The sequence below is a fragment of the Cydia fagiglandana genome, chromosome Z (assembly GCF_963556715.1).
Source record: "Cydia fagiglandana chromosome Z, ilCydFagi1.1, whole genome shotgun sequence".
Taxonomy (NCBI): Eukaryota; Metazoa; Arthropoda; class Insecta; order Lepidoptera; family Tortricidae; genus Cydia; species Cydia fagiglandana.
This window is the reverse complement of record NC_085959.1, coordinates 41,704,468-41,721,608: the sequence shown is the minus strand read 5'-3', so window position 1 is coordinate 41,721,608 and position 17,141 is coordinate 41,704,468. Positions and strand designations below refer to the sequence as shown.

At 42.2% G+C, this 17,141-nt stretch overlaps 2 protein-coding genes across 2 annotated transcripts; both read left to right on the top strand.

Annotated features, from left to right (window-relative positions):
* Positions 1-1,162: 1,162 nt before the first annotated feature.
* LOC134678479 (delta-1-pyrroline-5-carboxylate dehydrogenase, mitochondrial) lies at positions 1,163-4,117 on the top strand. The gene has a single exon (XM_063537048.1). It carries the CDS (start codon positions 1,377-1,379, stop codon positions 3,072-3,074), a length of 1,698 nt encoding a protein of 565 aa, XP_063393118.1. The 5' UTR covers positions 1,163-1,376; the 3' UTR covers positions 3,075-4,117.
* A 7,521-nt stretch (positions 4,118-11,638) lies between these two features.
* On the top strand, positions 11,639-16,457 carry LOC134678423 (protein OPI10 homolog). The gene is made up of 4 exons (XM_063536998.1): positions 11,639-11,763; positions 12,145-12,397; positions 12,830-12,939; positions 13,397-16,457. Exons 1-4 carry the CDS (start codon positions 11,725-11,727, stop codon positions 13,592-13,594), a joined length of 600 nt encoding a protein of 199 aa, XP_063393068.1. The 5' UTR covers positions 11,639-11,724; the 3' UTR covers positions 13,595-16,457.
* Positions 16,458-17,141: the final 684 nt, after the last annotated feature.

Sequence of the window (17,141 nt, the reverse complement as noted above, 5' to 3'; positions counted from 1 at the left end):
AAAAAAAGGTAAGCGTCTTCTCCGGAATGGAAAATAATCTAAAGCCGATTTCGCTCGATTCTTTTCACTGGACCCTCGCCAATATTGTCCCCGAATCTAAGGCCACTTTAGTTTTCTGGACATACTTAAACCAAAAACCGGTTCGGTACCTATTTCAGCTAAATCAGCTAGAGGACGTCCACTGCCGGACATAGGCCTCCCCCAAAGAGTGCCACAATGACCGGTCTTGCTCCACCCGCATCCAGCGGACTCCCGCGACCTTTACCAGGTCGTCAGTCCCACTTGTGGGGGGTCTACCCACGCTGCGCATGCCAGAACGTGGACCTATCCGGTACCTATTTTATTACGTCCAGGGGAGACGGAAGAGTCTGCAAAAATGGGCGATTTATTTTCCTGTGAGTCTATAATTACGAGTAAATAAGCTGGCGGAATCGCGTCAGCTGGGTCAGCGATTGCTGACCAGGCGGAATCTGAGTATCCTCCGAACTGCAATGAGGCTAATTAAAATCTACATTAGAGACGTCCGAGGTCCGACCATCTGTTGGAAGGAGTTGAAGGATCTACGTCGGGCCCCCTTATCTTTATTGGACATCTTGTCGTTACGATTCTTTTGATCGGAATAGCAACGTGTTAAAAGAAATTTTGCTTTTACTTTTTCAGCAGTAAATAATATTGTTTACAGAAGAACGCATGGTCTGTAAATATTCTTAAACCCAAAGGCCCCTGTACTGGGCCAACGCAAGCCAGTGCAAGGGACACATCGGCCATGCGGTAGAATGAGATAGCAATATCACTTGCTCCCTCTAACGCATAAATGCGTCCCGTAGACTGGCCCACGCTGGCCCAATATGTACAAGCCCCTTCAAATATTACAATTCGACTTCGATTCTTCGGACCTCATATCGATTAAATACATTACAAAAATAGCGCGAAAGCCGTGAGTGAAAATAAGTTACCAGCCCACAAAATATTGAACTAGAAACGTTTCAACAATCGGGGTCAACACGAGTCGACGCAGATTTAACCACCATCGATACGATTACAACTGCGCCTTATTATCTTCTCATAAGGTACACTTTAGTTCAACGGCACGAACTGCAGGGAGGAAGAAAATAAATCAATTATTTACAACGGCAACACGCCCCACCCTAATGAGAAAATTATTTTTGTGTGACTCTGTCTTGTGACGTCGGCGCGACTTCGGGCGGATAGAATAATAATTCCGCGCTCGTCTACAAAATGTGAATCAGTGAAGGTCGCGGAGCCCGTTGCCAATTACTTCGCTAGCTGCGTGCCACATATTGTTTACGGGTGTGCGCTCGGCCGCATTTACGTAACCTATCGATCCGAGGGGGCTCGCCTCTCAGCTGTGAGCGATGTTGAATTTGTGTTCGAAAGTGAAGAGCGCGAGGCCGCTGGAGCGATGCTTCGCGAGCGTGGTGGAGCTGCCGAAGCTGCAGGACTTCGGCGTGCAGAACGAGCCCGTGTTGGGGTATCGCGCCGGGAGCAAGGAGCGCGCCGCGCTCGAGGATGAGCTAAAGAAGACGGCGGCCGTCACCGAGGACGTGCCCATCGTCATCGGCAACGAGAACATCAAGGATGGCGAGCCGCGCTACCAGGTGATGCCGCACAACCACGGTAAAAAGCTCGCTAAATTCTACTACGCATCCGAGAAGACTATCCAAAAGGCTATCGGGGTGAGTGTGGAGGCGCAGGCGCGCTGGGACCGCACGCCGTACGAGGAGCGCGTGCGGATCTGGGAGCGCGCGTCGGAGATGATGGCCGGCGCGCACCGCCAGCGCCTCAACGCCGCCACCATGCTCGGCCAGTCCAAGTCCGTGGTGCAGGCCGAGATCGATTCCGCCGCGGAACTCATCGACTTCTTCCGTTTCAACGTTTTCTTCTTGAAGGAAAACGCGAAATATCAACCCATCTCGGAAAATCCTAAAGTAACCAGGAACTCCATGAGGTTCCGTGGAATTGATGGTTTCATTGCTGCCATCAGCCCCTTCAACTTCACTGCTATTGGTGGTAACCTCGCTTACACTCCAGCTCTGATGGGCAATGGAGTTGTCTGGAAGCCATCTGACACTGCTGTCCTTTCTAATTGGAGAATCTTCAACATCATGCGGGAAGCGGGCTTGCCTCCAGGTGTCGTCAACTTTGTGCCTGCCGATGGACCTACCTTCGGCAAGACTATTACTTCATCCCCGCATCTTGCTGGTGTCAACTTCACCGGTTCTGTGCCCACTTTCAACTGGATTTGGGGAGCAGTAGCTAAGAACTTGGACCGCTTCCGCAACTATCCCAGGCTCATCGGTGAATGTGGGGGCAAGAACTATCACTTCATTCACCCGACTGCCGATGTTGAGTCTGTAGTGACATCTACCATCCGCTCAGCCTTTGAATATTGCGGCCAGAAGTGCTCCGCTTGCTCCCGGATGTATGTCCCCAGATCCCTGTACGAACCTATCAAGGCAGGTCTGGTGGCGGAGCGAGCCAAACTCAAGGTTGGAGATGTCAATGACTTCAGCGTGTTCATGGGGGCGGTTATTGACGACAAGGCGTTCGCTAGGATTACAGGTTACATCAAGAATGCCAAGAATAACCCCAAGAACAAGATTCTGGGCGGCGGAGAGTTTGACGACAGCAAAGGCTACTTCGTACAGCCAACGATCATCGAGACGACCGACCCACATGACAAGCTCATGGTGGAGGAGATATTCGGCCCCGTGCTCACTATGTACGTGTACGAGGACAAGGATCTCATGCAGGCACTGTCTCTTGTAGGGTCCTCAACTAAGTTCGCTTTGACTGGCGCCGTCTTTGCCGCCGACCAGGACTTCCTGCATCTGGCTCTAGAGGAGCTCAAGCCGACCGCTGGTAACTTCTATATAAATGACAAATCTACAGGATCAGTGGTGGGTCAGCAGCCGTTCGGCGGCGGCCGCATGTCGGGCACGAACGACAAGGCTGGTGGACCAACTTATGTAATGCGCTGGACCTCCCCGCAGTCCATCAAGGAGACCTTTGTGCCGCTGCGCGATATCGACTACCCTTACATGCGAGACTAAGCTAGCAAGCGGTTCAACAACATGATACTTGAACAATAATTAGGATAAAGCTATGTAGCTATGTTCGGAGATGTTGTTTCATGCCAGTGGCGGCTACAGTACTGGCCAATCATATAGGACATATATGAGATCCTATATGTCTAATAAATAACCCTTAAGTATATAATATCCTCTCTTCTCTTCCTTGATGTTATAAAAAGCTACATGGTTCCTGTTATATATGAAAATGTATCATAATAAAATAGTTTATATTTTTGGCCAGTACTGTATCTAGGTAATATTTAGACTTCTAAAATTAATTACATTATGTATAGGGACGCAACCAACAAAATAATATACATTTTATTTAGGGACCTGCTTGAACGTTTACAAGTTACTCTTGTCCCAGTAAGGCCTAGTTTCCCCTCTGAGATTGTCAGATGGAATTGCGGAATAACTAGTGCCCGCGAATTCTTATAATTTAGCCAGGGATATCTTCAAAGTGTTAGAGAAAGATGACGTATAGTTTGGCCAACAACCATGTTAATAGAAAAGAGCTAAAAGAACCATGTGCTCTTCACTTCGCTAGTACCATCTTCAGAAAAGGGATGAGTATTATGTTCTGTCTGCTTTGCTACGACACTAATTTACCAGCCAGACTATTTTAGTTGCGTCTCTATAACGGATATTAAAAGTCCGCCACTGTCCCATATCATTTAAGTCAAAATTACTAGCAGTAGATAAAAACAATTGAAATGAAATAGATGTTAATATTTACCTATTAGGTATTGCACATGAAGTATTGGAAAAATGCTGTGATCTATTATTTATTTACTTATTTATGCGGCTCGCTCCACAGTCGGAGACGGACTGCGTGTCTTATCAGTTGCTATCAGGATGTGTGTCTGTCTGCATTTATATGGTTGATATGATAACCTACATATTTGTAGAGAGTGTTGACACTATTGTTATTACCTTTTTAAGTTTTATCTCGAAGCTTGCGTTCCTGTTTTATTTTATAATTATTATAGTCATTGATATTCCAATAAATTGTGGAAGTTGAATGTTGTTTCTATGTGACCTTTAAATATATTAAGAGGGTAGATTACTTAAATTAACCCGTTCAAAAATTCTAGTCAATTGTCCGAATATGACATCAGATAGGTATATCGAAGCGGTCGAGGCGATCATAAATATCTGGACACATTAACGCCTTGACAATAGAGGAGTGTTCAGATATTTGTGAGCCTGGACCGCTCCGATATATCTGATAGCGACTGTACACTCAGTAATGAAAATTTTTGCCGGAAAAAATGTAGTTAACTTATTATGTAGAATTATTTTGCTGGCTGTAGGTACTCCTAATACTATAACCGTACGTTCTATAATTGCGTAAACGTTGATGCCTACTTATACGCCTCTTTCTGTTTGTACAGAAGTAACGGTAGTAAACACGGGTTAGGTTTGGTTGGTAACGGTACTTATGTAATGTTTACGTAAACGCTGTAGCGCTATTCTTTGGCAAAATGTTGGCAAATGGCCGTGTGACCCCTTTTCACGGCAAACGGGACCGGCAGCTTTACCCGCCTGCGGCAAACCCATGATTGTACACGACACGAATTTTTATTGTTGCTATTGTGATCATTGATTTAAGTAAAAATATACAGTAAATCACACGACTGTCCTACATAATTTGTTCTATTTCCGAGTTGAGTTACAACTGTTTTGCGAAGTTTCCGAGCTATGCTCACCATGCAACAGATGTGCCGTGTATTGACCCCAAAAGTACGACGTCTCTGTAGGTGTCGCTCTTGCCAAAATACATCAGTTAGGCACGGTTCCAGGGGAGACTCGGCGCCGTCAGGGGTAATTGCCCTCTACCCTATTTCCTGAAGCTGGAAGCATGTGCTGTCAGGGTATTAGGTAAGTATATATATATTATGTAGATAATATTATATATCACCATGGTTTTCACCACACCAACTGGTAAAGGTTCTCTTGATTGTTCAAAAACTGATAGCAAAGTTGCATTTTATTCACATGTGAGGCAAAGGAATCAAATGCAAATTTTGATTTGTTTGCTGGTTGAATTTAAAAAAAAACTCGGGGGCAAATTTTGTTTAACCCTCGTGCTTTGAAACCCTCGCAACGCTCAAGATTCCATTTTTGGAACCACTCGCTACGTTCGTGGTTCAATTTTGGAATCTTGCGCTTGCTCGGGTATCAATATTAGCACGAGCGGTTAAACAACAACTTTGCCCCCTTGTAAAACAAATAACTATTGTCACCCTGTAAAACAAATGTGGTGGTGAGTCCGTTCTTTTAAGAACCCTTTAGGTACTAATTAATACTTAATAAGTAAGTTCATGTAATAATAAACTACGATGTACGAATGCTGTTGTTGTGCATTGTTATCTGTAATGAACTAATGATGTAATATGTTAGTGGTGAGAATATTCGCGCTACACGTTGTTACCGTGCCTGCTTCCTACCATACAGTAGTATACTTACCTACCTATGTATACGTTGTGGCTACACATTCAACAACATATTAAAATATTCAAACTTGTTCAATAAAATTTAGCCACCTAAATATCCAGACACAAATACTTACATATTTTATTTAGTAACAATCTCTAAAATTAGCACGGTTTCCGCCATGCGACTATAGCTCTTATTTAACCGAGTTAAAGACGTCGTCAATCATCCGTATCTGAAGACAGTGTCACTTGAAGGTCGAATTATTCGATGCGGTGTTAAGGTAGGTTCGTGTTTTTCTCTCACTTAGCGTGAGCACTGAGGTGAACAATTTTGTGTTTCACTCGGTGGCAAAGTTTGTATAAAGGCTCCTCTTCACGTTGGGTCAACCCCATCGCCAACGAGGGACGCATTTATGCGTTAGAGGGAGCAAGTGATATTGCTATCTCATTCTACCTCATGCGTCCCTCGTTGGCGTTGGCGTTGGCCCAACGTGAAGAGGAGCCTTAAGCCTCACCTTGAAACCCTCGCAACGCTCATGATTCCAGTTTTCTAACCACTAGCTACGCGAGTGTAGAGTTTTTAGTTAGGTTCGGAAAGAGAAGAGTCGTGGAATGTATTGGGCTCCCTACATTCCGCGACTCTTCTCTTTCCGCACAGACTTTATTCGCATTTGTCTCCGCCCCACATGATCGCCGCCGCCATAAATGAGGTGGGGTCAAATGGGGATACATTGCTACGCTCGTGGTTCAATTTTGGAATATTACGCTTGGGTATGTAGGCAAGGTATGGTGGGGTAAAACTATGATTGGGGTAAGACATTTGTATTGAATACTCATACTCTTTGTCTTGCGCCGAGCAAAATAAACTATGTCTAGTCTTACGTGGGGTAAGGTTACCTTACGTAAAAGTTTACGCAATTCCGTCGAAAAGTTTCGTTGAGTTACAAAAACGCCAAAAACAACCCACGCGCTAATAATTAACAGGTATAATTTCTACCACGGTCCATCTGCGAGTTGATAATTTAAGTTGATCGATTGCTATGATCACAAATAGGAAAGATATTTGGGCATACCTATACCAGTGCGTATCTAGCCCAGACGGTTATATATTAAGCCCGCTCCACACTCGTGCGCGAATCGCGGCGCGAAGCCGCGAACGCGAGTCTGGAGTCGATTTCGCTTATCAGCGAACTAGACTCCACACTTGCGTTCGCGGCTTCGCCCGCGATTCACGCGCATAGTCTGGAGGGCGCTTTAGCCGTGAAAGCCAAATATGCAATAATCTCATAATAACGTCGGCAGAACCTTGGCCTTGCAAAAGAGTGAATGGTCCGACTAGATTGTTGTTCTATTATATAAATTTATAAGTTATTTAGCACAATCTAAGGTTATAGGTATTAAGAGGTGCTTATTTGCTGTTAACATAGCCCAAATCAATAATTCAAAGAGTCTGTGTGTTTGTCTCCGTAACTTACGCTGTATACAGCGTCATACGGTATAGCCATTAGCTGAGTAATGGCTAGACTAGACAACATAATCTGCATAATAGCGTACGGCCAGGGGTGCGAATCTCGTGACTTCGGCCAAACTCGGCTCCGCTCGGCTCAGCATTGCTCCGAGCAATTTTTAGGGTTGGCACCACTTGACTTCCTTTTGCGTGCACGACCACAGATAAGATAATCACTTGAATTTTGACAACCCTAAATAGCCGAAAGGGATAGTGTCATGTATTAAAAAGGGATAGCATGATTTGACCCTGAACCGCTGTCAAACTTCGGTTTTGTAGGAAGTTTCCTTTCTGTACGGTAGTACTATTATTTATTCTGTGGTACGGTGTCAGTCGGTGGTGGTGAAATAAAAGCGATTACTCGATTAGGTACTTATCGCACTCGACGTGGCAAACAATGTTAGCGCCGCCAACGCCAATATACAATACTATACATACAGGGTGTTTGGTACATCGTATCATGAGAAGATAGTAAATGACTCAACCTATCTGCTTTGGAGTGTAGAAGTAAGTGCCTCTACCTTTCATACTATCTGCCGTTTTAATTTGGCAAACGATGTACCAAACATCCTGTATATTAGGCGCTTAGCACACTGCAAAGAGTATAGGCACCTATAGTGCCCATAGGCAGAGACACACTGAGTGGCTACCGCGAAGACCGAAATTCGTAAATTGCGGGATCTTTCTTTTTTACTCCAATGAAGGCGTAATTAGAGTGATAGAGATAAATCCCCGCAATTTGCGAACTACGATTTTCGCGGTTATAGCTTGGTTAAAAGCCTTCTCCACACTCGTGCGCGAATCACGGCGCGAAGCCGCGAACGCGAGTGTGGAGTCGATTTTCGCAGACAGCGAAATCGACTCCACACTCGCATTCGCGGCTTCGCCCGCGATTCACGCGCATAGTCTGGAGGGGGCTATAGCCCTGGATACTATTAGCACGTCGCTCCGATGTGTTCGTCTCGAGATCGTGAAGTCCACTCCACACTCGTACTCGTACGCGAATCGCGGCACAACTCGGAGTAATTAACAATGGAGACGCCATGTCATAATCATAATCATAATCATTTATTCGATGCAATCCATGGTGTTTATAAAGGTGTTTAAGTTTCATTCAGTACAGCATGGACCCTACTAGGGCGTGGCAACATATTATACGTAAAAAAAGTAAGATATTTAAATTGTCTAAAATTTTCGGTACAAAATAGTCTGCCGTTTTTTGCGGGGGAGGGGCACATCAAATGTATAGGTACGTCATGTCAGATAAACGTCAGTCCATACATATGGTTGACCATTGGCCGCCTATTTTCGACAGAGGGGAATGCCTGTTAATGGCGGCTCCATTGTTAATTACTCCGAGCGGCACAAAGCCGTGAACGCGAGTGTGGAGTCGATTTCGCAGATCTGCGATCTTGACTTCAAGCCCCCTCCAGACTATGCGCGTGAATCGCGGGCGAAGCCGCGAACGCGAGTGTGGAGTCGATTTCGCTGTCTGCGAAAATCGACGCCACACTCACGTTCGCGGCTTCGCGCACGAGTGTGGAGTAGGCTTCACACTTGCGTTCGCAGCTTCGCGCCGCGATTCGCGCTTGAGTGTGTAGCGGGCTTAAGCTCGTCAAGGTATAGTTGGTCAAACCAATTTGTCAGTCAATAAGAACCAGGAAAACTATACTCATCCCTTTCTTTTGGGTGCTAGTACCAGTGTAAGACAAAGATAGTATGATTCTCTCAGTTTATGATTGAACTGAGACCATAGACTTATAATATATAAAGACGGTGTCTCAGCGAGCTGTCACTGTTGCCACTTTTGTTTAGTGTACGATTAACAATGAGGCCCACGTTGCTGTAGCCATGTCGATAAAGTCATATCGATAAACTATCGACATTTCTTGCAATTTTAATTTTACTTCAAAGGCTTAACGATACCTAAAATGACCAAAAACGCTTTTATTCTTTATTGTGGTTATCAGATCACAATTTTATAGTCACGCCCCAGCAGGGAACCAAGGGAAAGTTCAGATATTTAATTAAAATACATAAATACCTCCTAAAATAGGTGTTCCGCAATAATTGAATTATATTATTATATTAATATATTCGTTACAGATATAAAAGCAATTGTCAAGGTATGGGAGGAGTACTGTAAGTCCTTGTTTATGGATAGCCAAAGATTGCCTTGCCATACGCCGGTTTGCACAATACCAACGGAGATGGAACCGTGCTTATTAAGAGCAGAGGTGGAAGCTGCAATTCGACATCTAAAATGTGGCAAGGCTACTGGTGCAGACGAAATCCCCATAGAAGTTTTTAAATCAATGGGTGATATTGGTGTGGACATCTTACACGTAGTCTGCCAGCAAATATGGATAACAGGCGAATGGCCCAAGGACTGGCTGCATTCTTTATTCATCCCACTCCACAAGAAGGGCTCAACCAAAAAGTGTAACAATTTTCGCTTGATATCTCTGATATCCCACGCTAGCAAGGTACTTCTTCATATACTTAACACCAGACTACAGGCAGACTACAGACTATAAGTAAGGAAATTGCTCAAGAACAAGCTGGATTTGTCAAAGGAAAGGGAACACGGGAACAGATCCTCAATCTAAGGCAGATCATAGAAAAATTGCGAGAATTCAATAATCCGCTATTCATTTGCTTTGTGGATTTCCGAAAGGCCTTTGACACCGTTAAATGGTGGAAGCTATGGGAAGTGCTGCTGGAAATGGGTGTACCACAACACCTAGTCTACATTATTAAAAAACTGTACACAGACAGTACAGCCGCAGTTCGTGTGGATGGGATCGATTCGGGGATTTTCAAAACCGAGGCTGGTGTTCGACAGGGCTGTATTCTTTCCCCTCTTTTATTTAATATATACACCGAATACATCATGCGGATTGTTTTAGAAAAGTGGGACAAAGGAATATCAATTGGCGGCCGATTGATATCTAACCTGAGGTATGCAGATGATACCACCCTTCTTGCGACGTCAAAGGCGGAAAGTGAGCAGCTCCTTTTACTTTTGGAAACAACCAGTTCCGATTTTGGTCTCACCATAAATCGGGACAAAACGAAGATGATGATAGTGGATCGTAAGAATAACAATCGACCAGATTTACACAGCATAGCCAATTGCGAAGTCGTCCAGAGTTACGTTTACCTGGGATCCACTATCACAAATACTGGAAATTGTGAACAAGAAATTAAAAGACGTTGTGCTGTAACACGATCAGCTGTGGAGAAGCTCACGAAAATATGGAAAGATCGCCGAATAACCAAAAACACAAAGGTTCGACTCATGAGGTGTTTAGTATTTCCAATTTTCTTGTATGGAGCTGAAACATAGACAATCCGTGAAAAAGATCCCAAGAAGATTGACGCACTTGAAATGTGGTGCTGGAGACGGTTGCTGAGAATAAAATGGACGGCTCGCCGTACTAATCTCTCCATCCTAAAAGAGTTAAATGTTAAGCAAAGACTTTCGTCGATTGTGCAAGTGCGAATACTGAAAATGTTTGGACATATCATCCGCAACGAAAAGTCGATGGAGCGGTTGGTAGTGCAGGGTAGAGTGGAAGGTCAACGTTCTCGTGGCCGATCTCCTACAAGGTGGACGGATCTCATAAAGTCCACGACGAAATGTTCCCTGACTGAGGCTGCTCGGAGTGCCACAAACAGAGAGAGATGGAGGAGTATCGCAACAGCCACAATAAACATTGAAAAGGACAACCCATAACCACGACCACTCTGACAAGAGTGTACGACTAAGGAGAGAGATTAATATATTCATTATCCATTAGCATTTCAATTATGTTTATGTTTAACGAAGATATTGAAGCTTCAATTAATCGCTATTTCGTTCCGCTGTGTAGCGTTTATCGATATATAACATGATTAAAATCGACTTTTCACATCCCTAAAAGAGCACACATATACGCTTTTACGCACACATACACAGCCTGGGCGCATCAAGAAAGGCAACACTTGATTTGAAGTCCACCTTGTCAACAGTATGGTTGTCCTTTTGTGACAAACGGCATTTTAAAAGAGCGAGGAGAGAGAAATGATACTAGTTGCTGCGTCGTGAAAGAGAACAGAAAAGGTTGGGCCCTTGACTGAGACAGTCCTTTGACAAACTATAATTATTACATTCTCGCCTCGTTGCTCGTCTCGCGTCTCGGCCTCAAGCTCGTAAGCTCGTCGAGCTACAATCTATTAAACACAAACGGCAGGGAGTCGTGAGATGACCCACCAGCCCACCCCTTGCACTCGTGGCTCGGCTCGCGGTTCGGCTCGTGGCTCGCACGCGAATGTAAACCGCGAGTCATAAGTAAAGTGTCACTGGTATAAAGACAGTTTTATACTAGTTTTATAATGCAGATTTATATATATCTTCTACGTTATAAATTATAATTAGGTAGATTAAAAATTTATAAATTTAGATGTCGTTTTATATACATAGATATTTCATTGTCGGGTATGGTTGTGTTAAAAAAGTTTATCTAGAAACAAAGCGTATATTCTAGAATTTTGACAGCAGCCCAATCGTGTGGCCCTGCCTTAAAATATTGTACACACTACACGGCACGTACACGGCGGCGGCAGGTAGTTCTAGAAAGTACAAGAAAGATAAGTTTATTTATAATTCGCCGGAACATAACCTAAATCAAATTATACTGCAATGGCAAATGTGTTTGGATTAATAGTGTCTGGCCGTTTGGTAAGTAAATAATACGTTATGCATTCTGAAAATGCAACTGCATACAAAACTGACAGTCATATACGCTAAAAGTTCATTGATCTAATGCTTATTGAAGTTTTAGAGAGATTTTAAAGGTTTTAGTTTCCAAATAGCAGCTAAGTTGACGGAGCATTCATCTCAACAAGTGACTTCTGTGATTATTTATTGACTTTTATAGTTATTATTGCTGTCAATTGGTTAGAGTTCGGCTTAGTTAAATCTGCACCGACTTAAACAGATCAAAGTGTGAGAGTGACAATGAACACATTACCTCACTTTGTCACAATTGTCACATCAAATGCCATGAAGCTTGGTCCGACTCTAGTATCATATGTATAACGGCACTTAAATCATCTCCAGGTCCAAACAGACTTCACACCAGTATCTGACACGCAGTTTCTCATCACAATACCCGAGGCAGACTCTATAAACTACCTTGTTGTGTTCCTCACCGGCATTTCTCCGCTGCCTGAAGGCGCCTGCGGAATGGTCTACTGGAGCTGGCCGGACCCCTCAGCACCGCCGAACTGGCAGCTGCTGGGACACATATCCAATTCCAAGCCGTCGGCAATATTTAAGATTTCTAATTTGAAGAAGTTGCATGAACTATCTAGTAAGTATATACTTTAATAATCGGTGTAGTTCCATTTGTCCCCGCCCCATGAGACCACCACTATACATGAAGCAGGGACAGATATGGGAATGATGTATATTAAGTGCCAATTCCTATCTGTACAAGTAGTATCCTAAATATAATTTTAGAAGGAATGGAGTTACTATTGAATGTGGCAAATATTGGGTCAGTTTCCTGCACTGGGCTGGGACATCTTAATAAAGATCTCTCATAATTATTTAGGATTATTATTAGAAACTGATTGCTCAATTTTAAATGGTGTAATGTGTTATAAAATATGTATCAGAAAATTAGAGCTGCAATTCTAATCAACTCATAAAAAAAGTAAACTTATAACCCCCACATGGAGTAACTGATATGGCAGCTACATGATTGGCAGCCTTTAATATACTGTTTAATCATGTTCTTCAGGTGATAACCAGTTTGGGACCGCGTTCGGCGCGCCCAAGATCTGTCACAACGCGCAAATAGGTGTCGCCATAGAGCCAGAGTCCAATGTATCACTGCTGGCTTCCTCTGTTGTAAGTACATTTTTCATCTTTATTTTTCTAACTATAGTAACCGCAATAGGCACCACACAGAACGAGCAGCCACCACTACCACACAGAGCAGCAGTTTTTGTATTCATACATTTTGAAATCGCAACTCATGTTGATTTAAAACACTCCCTTCGGTCGTGTTTTAATTTATTGCCACTCATTTAGAATTTCCACTTTTCAGCACTTCTATCGTAAATAACTATATTTTACATGATTTACAGTATACGTCTCATTATTAGTGGTGCTGCTTTAGGTGTGTTTACTAATAAATAAAAAATAAATAAAATAAAATAAGCCTTTATTGCTGTGTAACATAATAATAATATATATAAGTATTAAGTTGCACTATGTTTCTTTTATACTACACTATATATTTTATATCTAATTCCTTACTTTACTAATAGACTAACATTCACTGTCATCACATTTTATTTCACAGGCACAACAGAACTCCTACGTCACCTTTGCTCAGAAGATGCTAGAGAACCTGATAAACTTCGTGGGCTCGTTCGCCGTGACCCAAGAGCAGATGAGCCCGACCCCGGGCGTCTCCTACATCCCGCTGAGCACGCTGCAGACCTGGTACCAGAACTTCGAGCGGCGGCTGCAGCAGAACCCTAACTTTTGGAAGAACTAGTCGTCCTGGTGATCATGCTGCATCCCTGGTAACTAAAATATGCGATAATACGCGATACCATTGAGAAATCTTCTTCCTCGCGTTATGCCACGGCTCACATAGGAGCCTGGGGTCCGCTTGACAACTAATATTTTTTTATATATGGAGTGAGTACTGTGAGCTTACTCGTTTATCTGTGGCGATACTGAGAGCCAGTTGCACCGCACCATCGCCGCGCCATCGCCAGCATAAGTTTCACCTGTCAACCCCATAGTGTCATACTCTTGTTTATATTTTTTATTTATTGCCTGGACTAGATAGCTCTTTAAGCTAAATCTCATAGAACAAAACTAGAGACAGGAAAAACCTATGCTGACGCCATCTATAAAAACCTTTGATAGTTGCCAACCCCTTTGACGGACTGATCAACGGGAATAAGCATTGAATTATGGTTTTTTCCCATACAATAAAATTGAGTGAATGTTATTAACGATGATTTCAATATTTTTGCCATTTTAACCTTGCAATTAACATAGTTAATTTATGTCTTATAATTATGAATTCTTTCATTTAATTTGGTGTTGGCAATCTATCGAATATTTTGATGGCCCTGAAGTTGTATACTATTTGTTAAACAGGGATGCAGCTAGTTACTATATCTCGTACGAATAGGTTTTTACACTTGTAAGAAATAAATGTTAATTTTATAGCAATGTTCCGCAAGGCGAGATTGTGATATTAATAATTTGCGACGTTATCTATGAAAAGGACCTTATTGTCGATGGCGCTTACGCCATTATTAACGATGCTCCGATATAAATACAATGCCGCGCGACGCTGTACGGCGTATGCGCCATCGACAATAAGGTCCCTTTTCATAGATAATGCCCCATTTCATCTATAGTTCGTTTTTTAGCATTAGAAAGAACTTGCAAGAAGGTAAGCGATCTTCACATCAAAAACGATTACTTATGAAAGCAGAAGAATATAAATGATCGTATTAGATTAATAATTGTTACTTATTTTTAAAATGTATTTTTCAATTAAAAGGCACATCAAGATTGTTTACCTTATTTCTAATGCTAAAAAAACGAACTATACACACATATCATAATACCCTCTATGACGCGTTCAAAAACCGCAAATTACAGCCAGCATAAAGATAAATTATTTTGTTAGAACACTTATATCTGTGAAAATGTTATAATAGGGGGTATTACTGCAATGTTCTGCCGCCAGAGTGCAGCACTAAGTACGGGATATTACTGCAATGTCCTGCCGCAAGAGTGCAGCACTACCGACTCAGTAAATTCATAGACTAACTTATACATACTGTGCCTTAAACTGTTTTTTGATAAGTTTTCACAGACAATATGCATTGTTGCATCAAGGCGGTTTGTTAACAAGGCCTACCGGAAACGGGAAAATCGAAATTTAGTTATCTGCCTCTTTCTTCTCTTCTTCCTCGCGTTATCTCGGCATTTTGCCACAGCTCATTAAAAACAAAAGGATTTGATTTGACCTCATTTCTAGTATCAGTCGACATTCGAGACGACGATTTATTAGAAATGAAATGTGAATTACAGTTTGATAAAAATGTCGCAATGGCGGTCGTAACATGAGATTCCTGAACACACCATAGAGAGCTTATGATATGTGTGTAGGTAGAAAAAGCAGTGTACATAATTAGGCATTATGCAGTGTCAGCATAAACTTCTAGTAAATAATGCTCAAATGAAACATCAGTTCATAATGTGTTTTAAATACAGTCGAATGAAGTTACTATATTTATTATGTGCTACAACTTTTAATTTTGATTATGTCTTCAAATATAAGACTGGCACGGGAGGTATCCAGAATTGAAAGGAGTAAATATCCAGTTAAGTGTTACTGTTGGTAGATAGTTGGCTCCAGTGCGATTATCGAACCAACCCAAATATGTAACGTTTAAGAGCATTTAATGTTTGCAGTAAGACTGAGAGTGTTGTGTTGCTTGGGGGTGTGGTCGCGACAGCGTAGCGTGTACGTAACGTTAAGTAGGCGGCTCCACACAGAGCGAGCGGCCCCGCGAGTGTGTAGTGTAGCTGTAGACGTGCCCCGGTCGAGGCAAGCCTCCACCGACCGAGCTGCTTCGCGCGGCATTTTCCTCGCGAGTCGGCACGTTCTGTGTGAGCCCGCCTATTGATGATAACAAATAATACAAATATGGATTCACTATAGATATGTAGTCTATGTAAAATTCGTGCCTCTAAATCAACGACGGCAGAAGTAGAAGGCGCTCTACAGGGGTACTGTACCCCGTTATGACGTCGACTGTAACAGTCGACGTCAAAAATATGTTTACACTTTTGCACCTTACTCCTTTGTAATAAGGCTAAAAGAGTAAACATATTTTTGACGTGGACTGTACATTATGCGGCTCAGAGATACAATACTATAGAGGTGGCAACTCTCTTTTGGTCCTTTGAGTTATGCGGTAATCCTGGTTTGTCAAGTGAACGTCTCGGTGTATGGGCTATACCTCTTGCGTCAAAAGATGGTCCCTATGACAGTTACTACAAGTCCCTCTTAATTGAGCTTAACTTAAAAAATATGATAATACAGTATTTATGTCTTAAACATTACATTTCTAAATATATTACTGTCCTAAATTTCATAAAAATGTCTACAATTATTTTACCTGACACATAAAAAATAAATAAAATAAATAAAAAATAAATGAACTAACATAGGGACCCTCATTCGACACGAGAGGTAAAGCGTGGCTTTGTCGAATGGGGTATGGCGTTGAAAGAGTTTTAATTATTGTATTATATCGTATTTCAATACAAATGTGAGCTTTATACTCATACTTATTAATAAAAATGAAATCGTTTTTGCTTAAGTTTTGCTTTTTACTTTACTTGCACCGTAAATCAGCCCACTAAAGTTGCCTTCTTTGTGCCTTCGAGGGGTTAAAGAGTTGCCCAGGACACGTAGAACGTACCATGGCAAACAATAATAATATATATACAGTTGATTCACCCACACGCCTTATTATAAAACTACCCTGACTTTGTTGTAGGAAATGGGAACTTAAAACTAAAATAAGACAACACAGGTTCAGTTTGCTACAGAAAGATAATGTATTTGTAATGAGTAGAAGCACGGACGGTAACTACACAGGCACAGTCGTACTATTGTCCAGACCTCTTGCGATATCCAACGTATCTACGGTCAAGGAATTTAATTTCAGTACCCGATCGGTACCGGACTCGATTGTGACGTCACAATCGTACCGTCACCGTGACAAGGTACGAAATGGCACGGAAATTAAATTATTTTGACTGTACATTCAATGACAGTTGCTTACAATTACAGTTCGAATTACAGTCCATGCGGTAATTATTTTTTACAACATTTATTATTATAGGGATGTTGACTGCAAGTTAAAATAAACTATTATTTGTCAGTACGCGCCAAATAAAACAGTAGGAATTTGTAATGAATACATCAGAAAGATCTACAAAGAGTAATAGATAATTTGACATCACAGGCAAGTGACGTCATTGCATTTTGACAGTTCGTA

Excerpts from the sequence above, each read along its gene's own strand:
- LOC134678423 (XM_063536998.1), top strand. The coding sequence starts at position 11,725 with ATGGCAAATGTGTTTGGATTAATAGTGTCTGGCCGTTTG. Across the intron at positions 12,398-12,829 it reads GAAGTTGCATGAACTATCTA|GTGATAACCAGTTTGGGACC; the intron begins GTAAGTATATAC and ends CATGTTCTTCAG. Across the intron at positions 12,940-13,396 it reads CACTGCTGGCTTCCTCTGTT|GCACAACAGAACTCCTACGT; the intron begins GTAAGTACATTT and ends TTTATTTCACAG.
- LOC134678479 (XM_063537048.1), top strand. The coding sequence starts at position 1,377 with ATGTTGAATTTGTGTTCGAAAGTGAAGAGCGCGAGGCCGCTGGAGCGA.